The sequence below is a fragment of the Callospermophilus lateralis genome, chromosome 9 (assembly GCF_048772815.1).
Source record: "Callospermophilus lateralis isolate mCalLat2 chromosome 9, mCalLat2.hap1, whole genome shotgun sequence".
Classification (NCBI taxonomy): domain Eukaryota; kingdom Metazoa; phylum Chordata; class Mammalia; order Rodentia; family Sciuridae; genus Callospermophilus; species Callospermophilus lateralis.
In genome coordinates this window covers 25858066-25877570 of record NC_135313.1, presented here as the reverse complement: position 1 = coordinate 25877570, position 19505 = coordinate 25858066, and the positions used below count along the sequence as shown (strand labels likewise).

General features: G+C 34.2%; 1 protein-coding gene across 9 annotated transcripts in view; it reads right to left on the bottom strand.

Annotated features, from left to right (window-relative positions):
• The window catches only part of Kansl1l (KAT8 regulatory NSL complex subunit 1 like), a 155483-nt gene that overhangs the window by 53883 nt on the left and 82095 nt on the right, over nt 1–19505 (bottom strand). For 8 of the 9 annotated variants that reach the window (XM_076866799.2, XM_076866806.2, XM_076866803.2 and 5 more), the window contains one exon: nt 1988–2192. In XM_076866799.2, the coding sequence (XP_076722914.2) occupies nt 1988–2192 (205 nt within the window). The remainder of the gene's footprint in view (nt 1–1987; nt 2193–19505) is intronic. The other variant, XM_076866805.2, reaches the window with a different exon arrangement.

Here is a 19505-nt window from a genome sequence, read left to right as displayed (position 1 = left end):
AAAAAAGTCTACTATCTCTTACTGATTTCAGGCATACAAAGTCTAGCCTTATCTTTGTTCTTATCAATATAATGGGTAAGAACATGGGCTTTGAAGTTAGATTTAATTGCTTGCTAGCTGTGTGACTTTACATGTAAGTTACTTAATTTTCCTGAACCTAAATTTTTGCATGTGAAGGTGGGATTAATAGTACCTCATAGTTAAATACATTTGATGATTAAAACTCAGCATAGTGATGGGAATTCGGTAAATTATGTACGCTGCTAGGAAAAATAAATAACCCTACAACTTGTTTCTTCCTTTGTTTGCTTATAGTTTTAAAATTGATCACACTTTCCCAGGCCAATATTTTACATGATCGTAGCACACATTAATTATTTTAATGACTTCTGGCAAACCACCTAAATTATTTATGCAGCTTTCTTCCAGTCAGAATATAATAGCATATTTATAGGTAAAGTATTTTAGACAATTCTATTTATGACTATCAAATCACAAAAATCACATTTCAAAAATGTTACTTATCTGTTGTTTGCAGCAACTTTATATAAAAATATTTAACAATATGATTTAATATGCAAAAACTTGAAATAAAACAATTATTTAAAAATATTTTCAGGTTGGTAGAGTCTGATAATATCTCATTTACTAATGGTAAAAAAAGATGTCTTTTAATAAAATCAATTTTTCTGAATCCACATTCCTATTTATAATTGGAGCTTAGTAAAACAAAGCTTAAAATTCATTCCTAATGAAATGGCACATCTTTATTGTTATGCAAAATATTTAAAATAGTTAATGAAATAATAATCAGAACTAATACTAAATAATAGCATCAAGGAGAATTTCTTTCTTTGATATGTTATTAAGAAATCTATGCCTAGCATGCACAAGGCTCTAAGTTCTATGCCCAAGACCAAAAAATAAAAAGGAAGAGAGCAATGGTGAAAGGAAGGAAGATAGGGATAGTGGAAGAGAGGGAATAAATCTGAAAGAGTAGGGGAAAGAAAGCAGCTCACACCACAAGAACTAGAGACAGCTTATTTTGTCCTTGACAGCCTAGTTAGAGGAGCACTAAATGAACTGCTTCATTATTTTTTTTAACAGATAAAAAGATGTGATTTTTCAAATGAATACTTTTAATAAAGTATATTTTTATTACATAAAGTATAAGCATGAAAATCTAAAATTCTTGTGCTAACTTTCCAGAGGAAGGAAAAAAAATGGTCACCAGGATTAACAAATACCAATCCTAAAAAGGGGATCAATATCATTTCTGCCAAAGTAACTCACAGATGTGCTCTTTTCTTTATCTGAACAAATTTTTCTAAGATGAATATGTAAGTACATTTCTCTTTTCATATTGCCCTTACCAAATACATTTTAATTTTCTTTCAAGTTAGTTTAAGCAAAATAAAAACAGTTTTTTTTTTGTTGTTTTTTTTTTTAACAGGGGCAGGGGTCAGGATCTGGGCCTAATTGTAATAGGCATATAATCCTGGCTACTGAGGAGGCTGAGTCAGGAGGATCAGAAGTTTAAGGTGGTCTCTGACAACCTAGAAAGACCCTGTCTCAAAATAAATAAATTAACAGGGCTGGGGATGTAGCTCAGTGGTAAAGCACCCCTAGGTAATTTCCCAATATCACAAAAACTAAATTCAGGGGCATCCAGGATTGGGGGGTGGGTGGGCTGGGGTACAGCTCAGTGACAGGCAGGGCACATGTAAGAGCCACTGGGTACAATCCCCAACACTAAAATAACAATGACAAAATGTAGAGATGTGAGAAATTTCAGAGTATACTGCTATGTTTAAATAATTACCACTCATATTATCAATATCTATTATGCCATTTATAAGTTTTCTACATGTTATTATTTTAAATAACTATGTACAATCCACATCTCCTTGTGGGTGAAATATACTTGACAGTTGAAATCTTTGTTCATGTTTTTTGTTTTTTTTTTCCCCCCCAAAGGTGGCCTTACCTGTGGAGTCCAATAAAAAGTGGGGCTCAATCTGTAGAGTTTTCGTTTGTGGAAACTCTGAAGTGGCCTTGTTCGGGCTGCTGTACTCAGAATAGCCAAGGATGGAGATTTCAATCTTGTCCTGTCTTTTCTCCTTTTCTTACTGTGCTTCTGATTAAGTAACCAGCTACTGGAGGAAGAGAGCTCATCTAAATTCTCTGAAGCACTGAAATTTCATGAAATAATTGGAGGGGGTGGGTAGTAAGAAGGGAAATAAAACAAAACAAACAAAAAGACAAAGAAAACTAAATGTAAATTGCCTTGGTCCATTATGATAGAAGAGCATTAATTTTAGCCAATTTTGTAGTAATAGTGAAAAAAATTAAATCAATTGGGCAATTTTACATATTCAAGTTGTAAAAATAATTTCTACTTCTATCTTCTCCTGCAAAACAAATACTGCCAAAGTTAGAAAATACAAGTTCTATAGTATTATATCAATGCTTGTTATACATCAATAATCCACACATTGTACAGAGCTTTAACTATTTACATAAAAAAATATTTTTATATGTTCTATATGTGAACCTGCTATATGGGATCCTGCTAATCAACATATATATTCTAAAAATGCTATTTGGTTCAAGTAGAATTGGTAGAGGGTAAACATAAGACATGGTTTTTCTATAGCAGTATTACTTGTTTTGAATAATTTATGATTGATATAAAATATTCTATTAGACTATGGGTAAATGACAAAATTCAAAAATACTTTACATAGTAATGGGAAACCAGAAATAAGGGTGCCTTCATGGTTTATGTTAATGAAACAAAAACTTACATAGGATTAAAGGCTTAAAACCTGCTAAATTCTCATCACTAAATCATTAGTGGCTCTGAAATAAGCACTGTATACCATTTCAGTGAATCCTGAAACACAGCTGTAATCCTACTATATTTTAGGAATTCTTAAAAAATTCTGATGATACAGGTCAGGCACATTGGTCACACCTGTAATCCCAGCAACTTGAGAGGCTGAGGCAAGAAGATCACAAATTTAAGGACAGCCTTGCCAACTTGGCTAGACCCTGTCTCAAATAATAAAATAAAATGGGTTGGGGATGTAGCTCAGAGATATAACATTCCTCGGTTCCATCTCCAGAACCAAAGAAAATAAGAAGAATGAAATGATCATGCAAGTTACTGTGAAAACAAGCATATTAACTTCATAATTACTTTTTAATATTAATTAACATTTAGGTATTTAACTTCATTCAAACTAGTACATTACATGTAAAGTAAGCCTTTTGGGTACTACAAGGTGACAATTTCAATCTTTTTTATGTACACTAAAGCTAATAAATTTAATATCCTAATATTAACCTGCTATATGTGATCCTGCTAATCAACATATAAATTCTAAAAATGCTATTTGGTTCAAGTAGAATTAAACATAAGACATGGTTTTTCTATAATAGTATTACTTGTTTTAAATAATTTATGATTGGTATAAGATATTCTATTAGATTATGGGTAAATAATAAAATTCAAAAATGCTTTAGTAGTAATGGGAAACCAGAAATAAGGGTGCCTGCATGGTTTATGTTACTGAAACAAAAAAGAATAATTAAATTTAGATGTTGGTGATTATAATTCAATAAAGACATAGCTGAGTATATACTATTAGCCAGTAGAGGAGAAAGAGCCCATGAAAACTATTTTACTCCTAAACCACTCAAGTCTCCAGTGACCACTCCTTTGGGAGTAGCCTTTGGCAGAATTACTATCTCTTTCCTTCCCTTAGTCCTTTATTCCCCTCCCTAATTCTTTTGCACTAAGTATTATGTCCCCTCCCTTTTCCCAGCATTCAAATTCTAAAGAAAAGCCACACAAATGCTTAATGTTAACTGCTAAATTTCTTTAGATTTACAAAACCCATTGGCCAAGTAAACAACACAGTATATAATGGCTCTTCTAGCATGTAAATTGTTGTGAGGCCAACCTGCAGAAAAGTAATACATCTGCCTAAAAAGAACTACAGGAACTAGCTCCAAGAGGTGAGGTCCACTGCCACATTCTGGAAAAGAAGAAAACAGGATATACACACCCTGGATGCCTAAGACCCCACTCAGCATACAGCCTTCTAGCCCTTTATCTTAGGTACCTCCTTTTCCCTCCCCAGAAAAGCCCTTTTTGTCCTTTAGGTCCTGAAGAGTTAGTTTTAAGGACAATAGCCTCCTTCCATCTTCCAAGGTGCCAGCTCTTAAATAAACCTGATTCTTTCCAAGATCATTCTTGATCATTTGGCTCCCAATTATTAGCTTTTGAACAGCAAGCATAGTAAGTACCATAGTAGCAATAAAACTTTCAAAAGATACTGTATTATGTAACTTGCTAAAAAAGGCTTAGGATATAATGCTACTCTCAAATTAATAGATCCAATCTCATATACTAATGCTATTCAAAAAAATATATACATATATATATATATATTTTTTTTTTGAAAGGGTAAAGTTTCTAAGCTGCAAAGCCTGAGTTAAAATGTAAAGGACCAGGTATTGTTAAGTTCCTATGCTACACCCAAAGCCTGAAATTCCTGTAGCTGTTAGGACAATTCCCGGGACTGCCCATTAGATAATCTCCCCTGACCACCTAGTTGTTTAACAACCTGGGACGCTGTGCAGCTTAGCACGTAGGCATCTCAGGGCCTAAACCAATCAGTTTAAATGTGCACCCTGCTTTATGACTGACCTATCACCCCCGCTCGACCTGTTCCCGCCAACAAATGTGCTAATCATGTTTGAGAGTTGTTGTTTGATTTTCCCGTGCCTCATGATGATTTGCTCTGATGTATGCAAAGCTCCCGCCCTCCCCAAAAAGTGTACTTAAGTACTGCTTAACCCTTGCTCAGGGCTCTTGGCCACTCTCCCTTGTTGAGTGAGCACGGAGCCCCAGCTAGCTGGATCTTCAATAAACCCCTTTTGCTATTGCATGAGATGGTCTCTTGGTGGTCTCTTCCTCCATCATTCGCCGGACCCTTACAATATATTATATATAAAAATATGCTTTGTTATTGAAAAGCTTTAAGGTTATCATTGCTAAGTGTCTGTTGTTGAGAACCAGCCACAGAACTGGGCTATCACAACAAATGTGAACAAAGATGATAGCCAATATGAAGTTAGGTACTGAATATGCCAGGTAGCTGGCAAAGAAATGAATCAAGGACAGGAAGAAGACACATTTCATTAAGTAGCAGTTATTAGAGGTGATGAAGGTAGGAGAATTAAGATTTAGGAAGGCTGGGGAAGATTCAGCAAAATAGTTTCTTTCTCTAACAGGAAAGAAACACCTTTAGGCAGAAGCACACACCAGTCTTGAAAATCAGATTTGTCCATTCCCCATTGTTGAAGATTAAACACCTGAGGCAAGCTCAAAAAGATTCATTTACAAGATGGAGGTGGGGGGGGGCTGGGGTTTTGGCTCCGTGGTAGAGCACTTGCCTAGCATGGGAGAGGCCCTGGATTAGATCCTCAGCACTACATAAAAGTAAATAAAAGTATTGTGTCCAACTACAACTAAAAAAATAAATATTTAAAGATTTAAAAAAAGATGGTGGGGGAAGACTCCTGAAGAGGAGGGATTCCAGAGCTGGTGCCCCAGGGAGTCTGGGTGCCCTGCACATTTTATAGGTTTTAGAGTTCCTTTCTTCTCTTGTCCCCTCCTCCTCTTATCTTGCTTAAATGGCCAAAGGTGGAAAAGGAGCCATTCAGAAATATTTCTCTCTTTTTTCCATATCTGCCCAGAAAAGCAGTTAGGGAATCATAATTCCTTGCTAGGAGGAACAATTCCCTGGAAGCAGGTGATATTGGCAACAGTTCCCATAGGAGGGGAAGTGTCCTAGAGGCATTAGCATTTTGTTTCCTTCTGAATCAGCCGCAATTTTCCTGACCCAATCATTCATTATATACGTGACTGTCCTTTTGCCTCCATCTCAATACAAAGACTCCTTAAGCCTTATTCTGGTAGTGTCTAAGAGAAATTAAAAGTTTTAAGAGCTTTCATTCTGGGAGCCTGAGATGTAAATAACCAACTCTTCCTTCTAGTTAGCAACTCTAGAAAATTGAAATTACTAACATCCATGATGAAAATCTGTACGCCAATAAGATAGAAAATATTGAAGACATCAACAAATTTCTAGAGGCATATGATATGCCTAAACTAAATTAGGATGATATACACAATTTAAACAAATCAATTTCAAGCAAGGAAATAGAGGACACCATCAGAAGTCTACCAACCAAGAAAAGCCCAGGACCAGATGGATACACAACTGAGTTCTAAAAGACCTTTAAAGGAGAACTAACACCAATACTTCTCAAACTATTTCATGAAATAGAAAAAGAGGAAACACTTCCAAACACATTCTATGAGACCAATATCACCCTGATTCCAAAATCAGACAAAGACACATCAAAGAAAGAAAACTTCAGACCAATATCTGTAATAAATATAGACGCAAAAATTCTCAATAAAATTCTAGCAAATCGAATACAAAAACATATCAAAAATAAATTTAACAAAAGAGGTGAAAGACCTCTACAATGAAAACTACAACATGCTAAAGAAAGAAATCAAAGAAGACCTTAGAAGATGGAACGATCTACCTTGTTCTTGGATAGGCAGAATTAATTTTGTCAAAATGACCATCCTAACCAAAAGCACTATACAGATTTAATGCAATCCCAATCAAAATCCCAATGGCATTCCTTATAGAAATAGAAAAAGCAATCATGATATTCATCGGGAAAAATAAGAGACCCAGAATGGCCAAAGCAATCCTTAGCAAGAAGAATGAAGCTGGTGGCATTACTATTGCAGGCATAAAACTATACTACAGAGCAATAGTAACTAAAACAGCATGATACTGGCACCCAAATAGATCTGTAAACCAATGGTACAGAATAGAGTACAAAGTCTAACCCACATAACTTCAGTTATCTTATATTAGATAAAGGTGCCAAAAATGTACACTGGAGAAAAGATAGCCTCTTCAACAAATGGTGCAGAGAAAACTGGAAATCTACATGTAACAAAATGAAATTAAACCTCTATCTCTCCCCATGCACATAACAACTCCAAATAGATCAAGGACCCAAGAATTAAACCAAAGACCTTGCACCTAATGAAAGAAAAAGTAGGTCCAAATCTCCATCATGTCAGATTAGGATCCAACTTTCTTAAACTCCTGTAGCGCAAGAATTAAAACCAAGAATCAATAAATGGGATGGATTCAAACTAAAAAGCTTCTACTAAGCAAAAGAAACAATCACTGAGGTGAATAGAGAGCCTATACAATGTGGTAAATTTTTTTTTAATTAATTTTTTACTTCTTGGCGGACACAACATCTTTGTTTGTATGTGTTGCTGAGGATCGAACCCGGGCCACACGCATGCCAGGTGAGCGCGCTACCGCTTGAGCCACATCCCCAGCCCAATGTGGTAAATCTTGAGAGCCTACACAATGTGGTAAATCTTTACCACAAGCACATCAGACAGAGCACTAATCTCTAGGATACATAAAGCACTCAAAAACCTTAATACCAAAAGAACAAATAACCCAATCAACAAATTGGCCAAGGAACTGAAAAAACACTTCTTGGAGGTTGTTATAATAGTTATTGCAAATCACTGATAAATTCATTTACTTTACATAGAAATTTACACTAAAGAGAGGTCAATGAACCCCATTAAAAAACAAAATGAGAAGAAAATCCTGAAAAAATTCTGAGGAAGAAGACAATACAATCAATCAACAAACATATGAAAAAAATGTTCAATATTTCTAGCAATTAGAGAAATGAAAATCAAAAACAACTCTGAGATTTCATCTCACTCCAATTAGAATGGCAGCTATCAAGAATATAAACATCAATAAGTGTTGGTGATGATGTGGGGAAAAAGGCACACTCATACATTGCTGGTGGGACTGCAAATTGGTGTAGCCAATCTGGAAAGCAGTACGGAGATTCCTTGGAAAACTTGGAATGGAACCACCCAGCTATCCCACTCCTCAGTTTATTACCAAAAGACTTAAAAATAGCATACTACAGGGACACAGCCATATCAATGTTTGGAATAGCACAATTCACAATAGCTAAATTATGGAACCAACCTAGATGCCATTCAGTAGATGAACGGACTGGGAAACTTTGGTGTATATATACAATGGAACATTAATCAGCATTAAAAGAGAATAAAATCATGGCATTTTTCAGGTAAATGAATGAAGCTGAGGAATATAATGCGAAATGAAACAAGCCAATCCCAAAAAACCAAAGGCAAATTGTTTTCTTTGGTATGAGGATGCAGATGCATAATGGTGTGTGGGGGTGGTAGATGTAAGAGGAATAAAGGAACTTTAGATAGGGCAAAGGGGATGGAGGGAAAGGAGGGGGCAAAGGAGTAGGAATGATGGTGGAATGAGTTAGACATCATTATCCTAAGTACATATATAAGACATGAATGGTGTGAAAATACTTTGTGTATAATCAGTGTCTTGAAAAATTGTGCTCTATATATGTAATATGAAATGCATTGCATTCTGCCATCATATATAACAAATCAGAATAAAAAAAAAAAAACAACCCTCAACTCTTTAGCTAATAATGAGACCCTAGTTTCTTCCTTCCATGAGAAGGCTCAGCTCCAAAAGAGACATTATTTCTCTATTGAATGAAAGGGTACAGATTCTGAACTGGCTAGAGGCTCACAGGCTTGTTTAAAGATAAATGGAAAGTTTGCCATTTGTGTCACTAAATGTAATATTTTAAATTTTCTAAAATATTGCTGGGTAAAGTAGCACACAGCTATAATCCCAGTGACTCTCAAGGCTGAGTCCCGAGGGTCACAAATTCAAGGCCAGCATGGGCAATTTAGGAAGTCTGTGTCTCAAAATAAAAAAGCCTGGAAGTGTAGCTAAGTGTGGTAAAGTGACTTTGGTTCAATCCCAATACCAAAAAAAAAAAAAAAAAAAAAAAAAAAAAAAAAAGATAGTTGATAAATTAACAGAGGAAAAAATTTAGTTTTATTCATTTTCTTTAAGAATATAATTCATCCTTAAATTCTAATTAGTAAGGATTCTTGCAACAGGTCATAAAATTTTATTCTTCCTAAGTAAATAGGAAATATACCAAAACTGAAACGTGAAATCTGTTTATTTGACTAATAATGTGCAAACTACATTATTTTCACTAAACTTAATTTGATACATAAACTACTACCAAAGCTAATCTGGTACTTTCATAAATAATGGGTGGAGGTTGTTGTAATAATTATTGCAAATCACTGATAAATTCATTTACTTTACACAGAACTTTACACTAAAATAGAGATCAATGAACCATATTAAAAAGCAAAATGAGAGGAAAATCCTGAGAAAATTCTGTGGAAAACAATACAAGCCCTTTCACTTGACTGTAATCTAATGGTTTTTCCTCAGGAGATAATAAAATATCTAGTAATTAAGTATTAAGAAAATGGGAATTTATAATAATGATATAATTGGTAAATCAACTTAAGACACCATCATGGGGAAAGAAGATGGCAGATTAGGGGACATAACTTCATAACAGTTCGTTAGCACCAGATTTATAAAGCTAGATGACTGCTTCTCAGCAAGATAGGTAACAAAGAAAACTCACTGAAACTTAATATTGAGATGTAAAAGAAACTACAGAGAAACAGAAACTTCAAATAGAAGAAATAACACTTTAAAGATGCATCAGCTTGGTTGGTAGCCATGGCCACTGAGTAGAGCAGAAGTACAGACAGAAAAGTTAGGGAAAATTTTTTTTTCTTTTTTTGGTTCAGGGAAACTGTGGATTATAGAGGGGTACTAATCTTAATAAACAGTAAGATTAATAATTATTAATAAACAGAGAGATAATAATGTTTATTAAGATTAAGTTTATTAATCTATACAGAAACCAACCAAACATTGCCCAGGTCTCCTGGAGAGTTTACAGAAATTGAGATCTCTAGCCCAGAAAATGACAGCAAGTGCCCAGGGACTGTCTATAAACACCGTGTGGCATCAAGCATAGACAAATGGGGATCACAGAATAGAAAAAGCCAGCAGTCACATTTTGCAACCTACAGATTGTGCCTAAACCATAGCGACTGAGAATCACTAAGATAGAAGAGATTACGGAGACACAAGCTAAAGGCATTAAGAACATTTCAATGAGATAGTAACAGAAAACTTTCACCATATCAAAATGAGATAAGATATCCACATACAGAAGGCATACAACACCCCAAACAGACCAGATTAGACAAGAAGCTCCCCAAGACACATCATAATCAAAATGTCTAACATAAAATAAGGAAAGAACATTAAAAACTACAAGAACATTAAAAACTACAAGAGGCAAACCAAGGAGGTTCAGTTTTGACTTCTCAATGCATACACTAAAAGCAAGGAGGACCTAGAATGAGATATTCCAAGCTCTAAAAGAAAATAATTGCCAACCAAAATTGTTGTACCTAGCAAAGCTCTCTTTCAAATTCAAGGAAGAAATAAAACTTCCCATGACAAGGATAAAATTCAAGACTTTATGACCACCAAGACAGCACTACAAATAATACTCGAAGATAAAGTACACAGAGGAACCCAAAAACAAACCCCAAAGCTGCTTAATAGAAGAAGATCAACAGAAGAATAATTCAATTATGAGAATCAAGGCAGATTTAAAAATAGCAAAAAATCAAAATGGCTGGAAACCAGAAACACATATCCACATTAACATTGAATATAAATGGTCTCAACCCCCAAATTCAAAGACATAGATTAGCAGATGTTATGGTTTAGATATAAGGTGTCCCCAAAAGCTCATGTGTGAGAGGGTTATGAGCATCTTACTCTCATTAGTAAATTAATCCCCTGGTATGGATTAACTGGGTGATAAATATAAGCAAGCAGGGTGTGGCTAGAGCAGTTGGGTCATTGGGGGTCAAGTCTTTGGAGTATATATTTTGTCAGCTGAGCTTCCAGAGCTCGCTCTCTCTCTCTCTGTCTCTCTCATTCTGCTTCCTGGTACCATGTCCTTTACCTCACTCTTCTGCAGTGTTCTATCTCCCTCCTAGTACAGAGCAATGGAGTCAGCCATCTATGAACTGGAACCTCTGAAACCATGAGCTGCCAAATAAACTTTTCCTACTTTAATTGTTCTTTTCAGGTCTTTTGCTTACAGCAGCAAGAAAGCTGACTCAAACAGAAGAACAGATGAAAACATGAGATCCAACTATATGCTGTTGGCAAGAGACCCATCTCCTAGGTTACATTTACATTTAACACAGGTTAAATGTAAAAAGGAAATTTTTTTCATGCAAATGGAGTCTAAAAACAAACAGGAGTAGCTATCTCATATGACAAAGAAGATTTCAAGCAAAGATGAATCAGAAGGGCGGGGAATGTAGCACAGCAATACCGTGCCTACATGTGAAGCACTGCTTTCAATCCTTAGCACCACATAAATAAACAAATAAATAATATATATTGTGGCCATCTACAACTAAAAAAATATCTTTTTTAATGAATCAGAAGAAACAAAATGTACCTCTACATCCTGGTAAAGGGAACAATCCAACAAGAACATATAATAATAGTAAATATATATGGCCCAAATATCAGTGCACATAATTACATTAAAAATAATATACTCCTTGACATTAAATCTCTAATAAATCCCAATAAAATACTGGGTGATTTCAATATACCCTTATCACCAACAGATAGGCCATCAAAACTTAAAAATCAATATAGATATTCCCAACCTAAATAATGCTATAAATCAAATGGACCTAGAAGACATACACAGAATATTTCACCCCCAAAACAGCTGAATTTACCTTCTTCTCAGCAGTTCATGGAAACCCTTCCAAAACAGACCATATTCTAGGTCACAATGTAAGTCCTAGCAAATACAAAAACAAAACAAAAAATCCTGATATAATCCCATGCACACTATCAGATCATAATGTAATGAAACTTGAAATCAACAGCAAGAAAAATAATAGAAACTACAAAAACACATGAAGATTGAACAATACTCTTTCAAATGAAGAATGTATTAAAGAAGAAATGAGAGAAGAAATCAAATTCTTTGAAACAAATGAGAACAGAGATATAACATCAAAATCTTTGGGACAATATGAAAACAGTTCTTTTTTATTTTTATTTTTAGTTGTCAATGAAATTTTTATTTATTTATATGCAGTGCTGAGAATTGAACCCAGTGTCTCACACATGCTTTACCACTGAGCCACAACCCCAGTCCATGAAATCAGTTCTAGGGAAAATTTATAGCATTGAGTGCCCCCATCATAAAAAAATAGAAACCCCAAATAAACAAGTTTATGCTGTACCTTGAGGACTTAGAAAAAGAACAAACTAATTCCAAATAAAATCAGAGACCAAATTAATGAAATTGAGAATAAAAAATAAAAACAACATACAGGATCAATGCAATGAAGATTTTGTTCTTTGAAAAGAAAATTAAGATTGATAAACCCTTAGCCCAACTAACCAAAAGAAAAGAGAAAGAAGACCTAAATCAACAAAATTAAAGATGAAAAAGGAGAGATTACTATAGACACTTCTGAAATCTAGAGGATCACTAGAAATTACATGGAAATTTTATATCCCAATAAACTGCAAAATTTAGAAGACACAAATTTTTAGACACAGATGATATGCCCAAATTGAACCTAGTAGACATACACAGAATAAGATATAGAAAATCGGGGCTGGGGATGTGGCTCAAGCGGTAGCACGCTCACCTGGCATGCGTGCGGCCCGGGTTCAATTCTCAGCACCACATACAAAGATGTTGTGTCCGCCGAAAACTAAAAAATAAATATTAAAAAAAAGATAGAAAATCTAAGTACAGCAATATCAAGTAATGAAATTGAAACAGCAATTAAAAACCTTCCAACAAAGAAAAGCCCAGGACCAGAAGGATTCTCAACTGAGTTCACCAGACCTTTAAAAAAGAACGAACACTGGTCTTTCTCAAATTATTTCATGAAACTGAAAGAGAAGGAACACTTCCAAATACATTCTATGAAACCAGTATAACCCTGTCACCAAAACCAGACAAAGACACATCAAGGAAAGGAAACTACAGAGCAATATACCTGATAACATCAATATCCCTAATACAAAAATTCTTAATAAAATATTAGCAAACCACATTCAAAAACTCATCAAGAAAATAAAACAGCATGACCAAGTTGGTTTCATGCCTGGGATGAAAGATTGGTTCAACATATGAAAATCAACAAATCTAATTCACCATTCAAACAGAATTAAGATAAGAATCATGTGATCATCTCACAGATGCAGAAAAGGCATTTGATAAAATCCAACACCCATTCATATTAAAAATGCTAGAGAAGCTAGGGATAAAAGGAAATTACTTCAATATTATAGAGGCAATCTATGACAAACCCAAAACCAATGTCATACTGAATAGAGAAAAATTGAAAGCATTTCCTCTAAAATCAGAAACAAGGCAAGGATGTCCACTCTTACCACTTCTATTTAATATAGTTCTGAAAACACTATCCAGAGAAATCAGGCAAGAGAAATAAATTAAAGGAATATAAATAGGAAAAAAAAGAAAGCAAACTATCTGTTTGCTGATGACATCATCTTATATCTAGAAGATCTAAAAAAACTCCACCAGAAGACTTCTAGAACTGATAAATGAATTCAGCATAGGAATAAGATACAAGATCAAGGCACACAAATCTGTTTTCCTATACTTCAATAGTGATGCTGCTAAAGAAGAAATCAGAAAACCATCCCATTCACAATAATCTCAATAAATAAATAAATACATTACTTTTATAATACTTGGGAAATAATCTAAACAAGGAAGCAAAAGATCTCTGCAATGAAAATTACAGAAAATTGAAAATAAAAATTGCAGAATACCTTAGAAGATGGAAAGACTTCCCATGTACTGACTAAACTGGGCATTGTACTGACTAAACTGGAGCACCACATGTAGAAGAATGAAACTGGACCCCTATCTCTCACCCTCCACATAAGTCAAAACAAAATGGATCCCACACTTAAGAATTATACCAGAAATATTGCAACTGCTAGAAGGAAATAAAGGGTCAGCACTTCATCATACTGGTGTGCTGGCACTGACTCCCTCAACAAGACCCCTAAACCTCAAGAATCAATAAGTGGATGTTGTAATATTAAAAAAACTCTTCACAGCAAAGGAAATGATTAAGAGAATGAAGAGGGAGCCTACAGAATGGGAGAAAATCTTTGCCAGTTCCTTCTCTAACAGTGAATTAATATCCAGAATATATGAAGAACTCAAACAAACTTAACACAGGGAAAAAAAAAGCCAACAATCATCCAATGAATAAGTGGGTAAAAGAACTAAACAGGCATTTCTCGAAAGAAGAAATAAAAATGGCCAAAATTATATGGAAAAATGTTTACACCTCTAACAATCAGGGAAATGCAAATCAAAACTACAGTATGATTTCATCTCACTCTAGTTGCAAGGCCAATTATCAACCACACAAACAGTAATAAATACTGGCAAGGATGTTGGGGGAAAAGTACATTTGTACATTGCTGGTGAGTCTACAAACTAGTACAACCATTTTGGAAAGTAATATAGAGACTGCTGATAAAACTGGAATGGAACCCCCAAATGATCCAACTAACCCACTCTTTGGTATTTATCCAAAAGAACTAAAATCAGCATACTCTAGCAATACAGCCACCTCAGATGTGAAAGGAAATCAAGTTCCATGCATATATGAATTTGTCAAGATGAACACAACTACTATGTATAAATATAACACTCTTAATAAAAAAAGACAGCATCATCACACAACATTCTTTTAAAATGGAAAAAAAAGGAGAAGAAACAGGAGGAAAGAACATTTTAGTAATGAAGAAGACTTAGTATTCCCACTGAGTTTGAGATTTAACTATGAAACCGCAAAATCTGAGGATATAATGGTATAGCCAAATATTGTCATATAATCATTATGAAAACAATTATCAATAATAATGGGCATATAAATGGACTTTTTAAAATAGCAAGATTACAAGTGGAGTAGTATCTGGTAAGACAATAAGTTGCCCCCACCCCACCACCTTTATCTTTCTATCTGGAAGCTAAAGAATAAAATTTCCCAAGTGATAGCCTCCATCTTTTATGTTGTAGGCACATGACATAAATTCTTTGAAAATGAATTAAATAATTGAAGATTTCCACCGCTAACTTCCTAATTCTAGCTATGCTGGTTGGTCTCCCCTCACCTAGAACCCTCCTATACCAGTTTTTCTTAAAACTAACTTGATCCTAGCATACACTTCTCTTCCCAACTCCCACACTGCTTAAAAATTTTCCTATTCCCACTGTCCCTGAAAGACTTATATTTTAAAAGGCCCTAATAGAACTCACCCCTGCTGTAGTATGCTCTCTTGCCCCATCCTGTATCACATGCCTCCTTGCAACATGTTCCAACCACATTATCTCCTTTCATTTAAAATACTAACATTCTCTATAAGTCAGTTCCTCAGGGAAGTCTTTCAACCTGTGAATAGTATCCTTTCAAAGACCAGGTCAGATCTTATGATCTCTGAGATGTGAGCACTATCAACCTTTCCTTCGTATCATTTTTCATGGTGATAATTTTATTTTTATTTCTATGATTATCTGATTAATGTCTACTTTTCTCTTTAGATTCTTGGATAGTAAAAAGGTTATGTCTATTTTGTTTACCCCTGTATATGAAGTTCTTGATACTGTGCCTTGCATACTGCAGATGCTCAATAATTACACATTGAATGAATGGAGAAATGCATATGATATGTTGTCAAGTTTGTAATTATAGTACATGCATAATACATCCTATACCAATTAGTTTGGTATTTGAATATTGAATATTTTAGCCTAAAAGCCAAATAAAGCTGTAAATAGAAGGCTACAAGAGAGATTTTAAAAATTTAAGAAACATGTTTATAAATTAAAAAAGATAATGTATTATAGTGCCTTGAATTCCATTCTAAATCCCTACTCTTTGTTTTACCAAAGTTAGTTTTTGATAGTAAAATATGATGATACATTATGTGTCATCAATTTATGTTTTGATTTGTAAAACATCAAGACATGAGAATCAAGCTTAAAATATTTTTTAATTTTTAAAAACAAAATGATGAAAACTTTATCAAATCATAGTTATGTGTTCCCATTTTATTAACACAGTTTCATTTCTCCGATATTTATTTAAAGACCTTCTGAAATTATGAGTTATTATAATTCTAGAAATCTTAGCAATTAAGATATTTATGGATGACAGACAGCTATAGTAAAATCATGTGAAATTCTGTTTTACTTTGTTTTTTGATGGTGGTAGGAATGGGTCACAAGGCCTTACATATACTAAAAAACTGCTCTACAATTGAGAAATATCCATGACCCCTTCTATGTATTCCTGTACTCTGATTAGGAACCTAAGGTCTAGGAATAAGTCAATTAATATTTTCCCAAATGTTTTTGATAAATCACTACAAAGATGAATGTTCTACAAATGTTATGTACTTAAAATTTTAGTAACTAAAACAACCTAAGGATATGAGAATATAGGGACATATAGTAGCTAACTTCTTGGTATAATCTTGATGGTGCTGTTAATGGCAGATGAAAGCTATCTAAAATTACTCATGGCAAATTATTCAACTATTTAATAATATTTCACCTAAGACAAGTTATATTTTTAGAAGGATTGGGATAAACCTTAAAAATGCTCTTCTCAAATACTTTTAGTAAATAGCAAGATTTTGAGCCTAGTTACAAATTTAAAATGCTAGAAGCATAAAAGCATAGCAAAGAGTTCATGAAGTTACTTCTTTTATGTCTCAGTATAAATAACAGATAATCCTTAAAGATTATTTTTCACAGTATTTTATATACTCTCCGAAATTTCCTCCTAAATTTTTTTTTGGGGGGGAGGGTGGGGGCAGGGGAGCCCAGGGCAGGGGAACCCAGGGCATGCTACCACTTAACTCCATACCTAGCCCTTTCTACTTTTTTTTGAGACAGGGTCTTGGTAAATTGGCCTCGAACTTGTGATTCTCCTGTTTCATCCTCTTGCCTTATCTTATTGCCTCCAGAGTCACCAGGATTACAGGCATGTGCCACCATATTGGATTCCTTATATATTTTTACTAAATTAAAACTCGGAAAATTTTTTCATAAAGCATGTATACAAGTTCTTGTATTTTTATATATTGTTTCTTTAGGGTAGATAATTTTTTAAATTAAAAAAAAGGAAACACTTTAGATGAACATGAAAATCCACTGGTACACACCTGTCTACTTGCTTCCTTAGCTAAGGTAAATTCTAAGAGAAGATAAAAAGCAGCCAGGAAGGAGAAGGCAAAATAATTAAATAGGCAATTTATAGTTATTTTTTCTTATTTTAAATGTCTAAAAAACACAGAACCCTATTATTGAGAAAGAAGGTTACATATTCCATTTTTAATGTTTTAATGCTCATTTTGTAAGGATGCATTTCCAGAGCAATGAGAAATATTACATCATTGTAGATGACTGCTTTGAAATATTTAACAATATATGATAAAAAATGCCTTTGGAATTTTGGACACTAAGACATGTATTAAGCCACATTCAGTGTTCACTGTCATTCATAGAAAAATAAGAACCATAACAGTCTAAACCACCAGTATCCTTAAGATATCCTCAAAAGACAGTACTTGAGGTAAGAAGGTCATAACATATTACCCTTGTGTACCAGAACAATGACTATTTTAAGAGTTATGAAAGACATGCCAATATAAGAACATACTACAATAACAAATCTCATTCCTCCTTTCCTGCCCCTATATGACCCATATGTGCAGCTCTTTGCCTTAAAATACACTGTGTATCCAAGGAAATTAAGTTTAAGGAAGTGCAGAATAATATTCATCATAAAATTTAAAAGTGTTGTGTTAACCCAGTGTTGGTTTTTTTTTTTAACATTTCACCCATATTAACACTGTTTACATATTAAACACACTTAGGAAAAAGCAGAAATAAACATTAGCAAAGAGAAATGGAATGTGCCTTCTCAAAGAGATTATGATAACCTTCGAATTCCACCCCCCAAATATATGCAGACACCCACACTTGCTGCATTGGGTTGAATAGTGTCTCCCTAATGTTCAGTTCTACCTAAACCTCCATAATCAGAACTTAAGTTATAAATAGAGTCTTCACCTATATTATTAGTTAAGATGAAGACACACTGAATGTCATGAATCCCTAAATCCAATCACACAAAAACAGGGAGACAGGGAGAGGCAGAGTTTGGAATTATGTGTTTATATTCCAGAAGCAAAGGGCAAGGGCTTCCTGCAACTAACAGAAGCTACAAAGAGGTAAGAAAGGATTCTTCCCTAGAAACTTCACAGGGAGCATCAGGTACTGGCCTGATACCTTGATTTTTAACTTCCAGCCTCTAGAACTATAAAAGAATGCTATTTTAAGCCATATAGTTGGTGGTAATTTTTTATAGCATCCCTAGGAAATTAATACATCCATAAACATGCACACCTAAGAATCAGATTTTGAATGCCTTGGGATCTCTATTTAAAGTCATAATTTTTTAATTATTTGGAATTCTTTCATGAATTCAACTTGTTTCAACCTATAGTAACTTAAGAAGATAGCAAATTGTCCCCACTTTTCTACTGCCCCAAATCCTTCCAATAGTTGAATTACTATCACTTTTTCCCTTGATATGAACACATCACATACTCTGATATCCAAATGGCATTCAGGACGGCAGTAAACAATCTTTAAAAAGCAAATATAAAACAAGGACCTGACTTGTCTTCCAACTGACAAAAATAAACCCTCTCAAATGACCAAAAGATCAAGATTCAGATATCCATTACCTAGTAGAGAGAAAATAGGGCCTGAACCATTTCTCCACTCTGGTATTAAAGTAAGGGAACTTCACCCCTTTCTCCAAAATATAAGTCTCTTCAACTTCAGCAATAAGAAAGTAATGAAGTACATTGTAAAAATACATTCTACATTAGATACAGTGCAGACCCGCCTGTAATCCCATCAGTTTGGAAGCTGAGGCAGGAGGATAGCAAGTTCAAGGCCAGCTTCAATCACTTAGGAACCACCCTAAGCAATTTGGCAAGACACTGTCTCAAAATTTAAAAAATAATTAAAAAAAAATGGCTGAAGATGTGTCTTATTGGTTAAGTGTCCCTGTGTTTAATTCCCAGTACCAAAAAATAAAAATAAATAATAAATAAATAAGATAGGCTCTAAAAACTTAAGTTATGCCTTAATAATCACTAAAATTGAAAGAATGTTATGTTTAAGATATAATGTCCACTAAGATATAAAACTATTAATACATCTCAACTATGAAAATAATATCTAAAAAAGGTGACATAAATATACCCTAAGCA